The sequence below is a fragment of the Lathyrus oleraceus genome, chromosome 6 (assembly GCF_024323335.1).
Source record: "Lathyrus oleraceus cultivar Zhongwan6 chromosome 6, CAAS_Psat_ZW6_1.0, whole genome shotgun sequence".
In the NCBI taxonomy this organism is placed as follows: domain Eukaryota; kingdom Viridiplantae; phylum Streptophyta; class Magnoliopsida; order Fabales; family Fabaceae; genus Lathyrus; species Lathyrus oleraceus.
Window position 1 is genome coordinate 307,068,258 of NC_066584.1, and position 5,344 is coordinate 307,073,601.

Sequence of the window (5,344 nt, forward strand, 5' to 3'; positions counted from 1 at the left end):
GCCGATTTTGACTTCTTTCTTCTCTTCCTCTGTGCCGAGGTTGATTGTTTCCACCGGTTCTTCATGTGGCTGAAGGGCTTTGGACTCGTGCTCGAGCAGCCTTGCCAGTTCGTCGGGGATGTAACAATCTTCTCCACCCTCCTCTTCCGCTTGGTAGATAGGGGAGTCAAAGTTATGAGAGGTAGTAAAGTCATTGGATTCAACGGGGTTATCGTTTATTCTGCATGTTCGAATGATTGATTCTTTTTAGAAAAGTAAAAATAACAGATGTATAAATGAAAAGTTTTTTGTTTTTGAAAAGATTGCCATTTTCTTATGAGAAAACCTAGTAAATGAAAAAAAAATTTAACAAAATGTCTTTCATTCATTGATAATGATTATTTGAAAATGAAAAGGGGCCCTACAACATGATCCATTTAGCCTCGGGCAGAGCTAAGGATTTGAAAGGAAAATACAACAATTATTACTTTGACAAAGGAAAAATTTCGGGGATCTCAACCGCCTTCCAGTTGTTCAAAGTTGTCTCACACCGGTAAACCAAACATGGCTCATCTTCATTTGCGGTGCTATCTTCAATTGCATTGACTTGATATCCATGGATGAATCCTGTGCTAAGGAATACTTCCTGGATGCTTCGGGTGTTGTCCTTTGTAGGGACTCGGGCTCCTTTCGCAGCGGAAGGCACATATCCCAGACCAAAGCGATCATGCTTCTCACGAATATCGATAAGCTGACCCCAACCTTCAGGGTTTCCTCCTTCAATACTAGACTTTGCGCTTTTCAGAGACGCGAAAGATGAACAAGCTTTCCCAACAGGGTCCTTCATTTCCACAAAAGTGGCATTGGCTATTTCAAGAGCTTGGAAAGAAGTTTCCAAAGCGTCCTCATCAGCCTCAATATATCTGAAGGATGAAAGGTGACTGACCACAAAGTCCTCCTCTCCAGAAATGATGATTAATTGATTGTCCACTACAAACTTCATTTTCTGATGCAAGGTGGAGGTAACTGCCCCTGCAGCATGAATCCAGGGACGCCCCAATAAGCAGCTATATGCTGGATTAATATCCATGACTTGGAAATTAATTGGGAATACATGAGGGCCAATCAATATGGGCAATTCAACCTCTCCAATCACTGTTCTCCTGGAACCATCAAAAGCTTTCACTACTAAGGCACTAGGCTTCATAGCTGGTCCTTGATAAGATAATTTGGCGAGTGTTCTCTTTGGCATAACATTCAGCGAAGATCCAGTATCAACCAACACTCTTGCCAAAGCATCATCTCTGCATTTCACCGAGATATGGAGAGCACGGTTGTGATTTTGTCCATCCTCAGGTAATTCCTCTCCACTGAAGCTCAAAGTATTACAAGTTGTGATGTTTGCCACTACCCCATCAAATTGGTCTACTGTTATGCTTTGTGTTACATGAGCTTGAGCGAGCACCTTTAACAAAGCCTCCCTATGGGCTTGGGAGTTCAGTAGCAGAGACAGAATAGAGATTTTAGATGGTGTTTGATGCAGTTGATCCACCACTTTGTAGTCAATTCTCTTGATTAACTTCAAGAATTCAACAGCATCTTCGGATTGGACCACTTCGGGTTCTTTAGTGGGAGCTGCAACTGTTGATTCCTTGGTCGGCCTTTGAGGAGTTACATTGAATTCGGGCGTATAAACCCGACCACTACGGGTCATTCTGCTCATTCCTGCAATATTGGTGACGTCTTCACTTACAGCTTCTGTCACCTCAGCGTCTGAACTTCCTTCAACCACCTTATCCACAGCAGTAATCTCATATTTCCAAGGCACAACCTTGGTGCTCTCGTAGGGAAAAGGCGTGGGCATACATATCTCGACAGGCGATGGCTTACTGTTCACCGGGACCACTCCACCACTATAATATGGGATTTCGACTGGTTCAGGTAAATTGAAACAAGGTTCAATCACCAACACATCTTCGTTCTTCACAGCACTGGATATTTGAAGCACTCCTTTATCCATCAGATCTTGAATGTTGTCTCGTACCACCTGACATCCCTTCGGGTATGTGGCACACTCTTCACAGTTGTCATGATCAACATTAACCAGGCCGGCTTCCACCAATCGGGCATGGAATGCTGCCAAAGGGGTCTTAACATCCTCCACCTTCTCAACCATAACAACAGTAGATGCATCTTCAATGGCGTTCACCGCAGGATCTCCATGGGGAGGAAGAGGATTGTTCTTCACATTCGGTCCCATGTCCTTAAAAGACAAGATCTTGCTTTCAATTAGCTCACGAACCTTATGCTTTAGAGCGTAGCAACCCTCTAGGTCATGCCCGGGGGCACCCTCATGAAAAGGACAGTGTGCATTAGGGTTGTACCATGGAGGAAGACGATCAGGTGGAGGTCCCAAAGGTTTGGGAACCACCAACCCCTTTTGCAGTAGGGAGGGATACAACTCAGTGTATGACATTGGGATTGGATTGAAGGTCGCCCTCTCCCCTTGTCTCCTATTTTGGTTTTGAGCATTCTGCCTCGGCGCTTGCGCTCTCGGTTGTTGATAAACAGGAGCTGCTGGTGCTTGTTGATAAGCTGGCGGAGCCGCAGCACGTTGTTGAACTGGAGCTGGTCGATAAGCTGGAGGCGCTTGATAAGCCTGAGCGGGCTGTTAATTGAACGCAGGCGTCACAGCAACTACGTATGGTTGCGGAGCATACTGGATGGGATACATGGGTTGTTGATAGGGAATTGGTTGTTGAACATATTGCTGAGGTGGATATTATTGTGGTCTCCTTCTTGGAGGAGCTCTTCCTTGACCAGCAGTCACAACATTTGTTTCCCCTTCCTTCTTTCTAGGAAACCCTCCAGAGAACTTCTTTGGATTAGCATTTGAAGTTCCAGCTACAGCCGCCAATTTTCCATTCCTTACACCATATTCAACACGAGCTCCTATAGCAACAAGCTCGGAAAATCCCAAGGAAGCACTTCCAACCATCTTCTCGTAGAACTGGGGTTGGACAGTGTCGATAAACAGTTCAGCCAATTCTTTCTCAGCTAGAGGTGGCTCAACTTGAGAAGCCAACTCCCTCCATCTCTGAGCGTATTCTTTAAAGGACTCCTTATCATGCTGAAACATGCTCTGCAACTGTCTTCTGTCAGGCGCCATATCCATATTATATTTGTAATGTTTTATGAATGCGTCTGACAGGTCTTGGAAACACCTGATCTTGTTCTGATCCAGACTTAGATACCACTTGGAAGGAGCCCCACTCAAACTGTCCTGAAAACAGTGAATCATCAACTTGTCGTCCTCCACATGTGCAGCCATTTTGCGGTAATACATGATGAGATGGCTTTTTGGACAAGTATGCCCCTTGTATTTGTCGAAGTCTGGAGTTTTGAATTTGGCCGGAATCACCAAACCGGACACAAGGCGCATTTCTTTGGCAGCAGATCCAAAGACGTGGTCTCCCTCTAAATCCCGGAACTTCTTCTCAAGGAGCTAGATGTTCTCCTTTACTTCTCTGAAATCCTCAAACCTTACCTCGTCACCAGCAACAGTTGAGTCGACAGTCTGATACATGTGGTTTTTATCTTCATAATGAGGAACATGCCTAGCATAGGCGGCTGGTGGAACCACAGTATGGATGACTGGACGTGCCTCAGTGTAAACCGGTAATGGCACGGCTTGTTGGACAGATTGCCCCATTTCGTGCACCACCTCCGCTCGGGGGACGAAGTCATAAGGTAGCCCATACGGAGGAAGGGTTGAGGGTAACGTCCTCTGAGGTGGGACTTCTACTACTGGGCCCGTGGTCTCTGAAATCACGGTCGTCTGCGGAACCTCAAACCTGAAGGTTAAAGCTTGCAGCATCTCTCGCATCTGGGACATGCCTCCTTTGATTTCGTCTAGTTCAGCTCTAACTCGGGCGCTCTCTTGTTCTTGTTCAGCCATTCTCTGTCTTGCTCTGGCGCGAGTATTATACTGGTGTTGAAAATTCAGCGTGAAACTGGTGGAAGAAAGGGCGGAGTGAGACTCTTTTTTTTTTGAAAATGTATGAATGCATGTATGGATGCATTTGTTTGCAAAACTCTTAGTTATCTTTATTATTTGTTCAAGCAATGTTAGAATATAAGAACAACATGTAATAATTGAGACCCAAAATGACAACTTCCATTAATTAAAATCAGATTCGAATACAAAGGGATTTAACTTCAAGTACACATGATTCGAACACAAAAAGATTTAAACACCAATAATTCAAATTCAAGTACAAGTAAACTTAAGTTTTGTCTCAGCTCTTAAGATCATAGCCAGATCTGTGGTGAGCTCATTCATCATCTTCTTGATAAACTTGACGAAGTTGAAAACTTGAGGAGGCGTGTTTTCTGGACACATACACCAATCCGCTTCCTGGAGTTTTTCTGAGAGTTCCAACATGTTGAGGTTAACAAACCTAGCCAAGTTGCGGAACTTGCCATTCCATTCAACATAGAGCTCTTGGAGTTCCTTGATGACCTTTTGATCTTCATCTAGGGTTGCTCTAGCTTCTCTGTACAACCTCTTCCAGTACACACAATCATTTTTTAGGAGTAAGTAGGCTGCATCACCTTGTTGGCTCTCCAAAACCGCAAACCTCCTAGTAGCTTCTTCCAACTGGTACCTGAGATGGTGACAGTTTCTTTCAGCTTCTTCCTTTTGGAGGATCTCGCGAGACAACTTTTCCTCGCATTTCTTTAGAGCGTCCCTCAAGTCACGGATTTGTGCCTCAAAGTCAAGCTTAATTTCTTTTTTATCCATAAGAGATTTATCCAACAGCCTCCCTAACTCACAGATCCTATACTCAGCTTTCTTGAGCTCTTCCTTCCTGGTTCGGATCACTGATGTGGAACCTAATAGGATATGATCAAGATTATCTTTCTGGTCTTCCAATAGCCGGGCTCTCTTGTTGCTATCCTCAAGTTCTTGGGCTTTTCCCTTACGTTCCTCTTTCAAATTCTGATTTTCCAAGATAACTCGGTTCATCTGAATTCGTAATTCAGCATTCTCCACTTCGAGCTCCTTAACCTTAGTAGCGAGTTTCTCCATGTCCTCAGGGAGTATGGGCTCGGGCTCAGGAGTTTTAGGAAAAGCTGGAGCCTTTAAGATATATGGCAACTGGATTTTCTCAACTCTTTCTTTCACCCATTGCGTGTAAGGTTCTTTGGCAAGAATGTTTCTCTTTCCAATCTCTTTACCCTTTCTTACAACCTTTAACCAAGCCTTTCGTACTGCTCTTACATCAGGATTGCTTGCTTGGGTGTCAGAGAGCACAAGTGGCTGTAAGTCTTTTGCGTCAGGAGGACCATCCATGGGGTAACC

At 44.5% G+C, this 5,344-nt stretch overlaps 1 protein-coding gene across 1 annotated transcript; it reads right to left on the bottom strand.

The window, feature by feature from the left end:
* Positions 1-313: 313 nt before the first annotated feature.
* On the bottom strand, positions 314-3,310 carry LOC127095358 (uncharacterized). The gene is made up of 5 exons (XM_051034061.1): positions 2,810-3,310; positions 1,150-2,647; positions 926-1,011; positions 623-820; positions 314-325 (listed from the first exon to the last, which is right to left on the bottom strand). The coding sequence occupies exons 1-5, from the start codon at positions 3,308-3,310 to the stop codon at positions 314-316; spliced, it is 2,295 nt and encodes a 764-aa protein (XP_050890018.1).
* Positions 3,311-5,344: the final 2,034 nt, after the last annotated feature.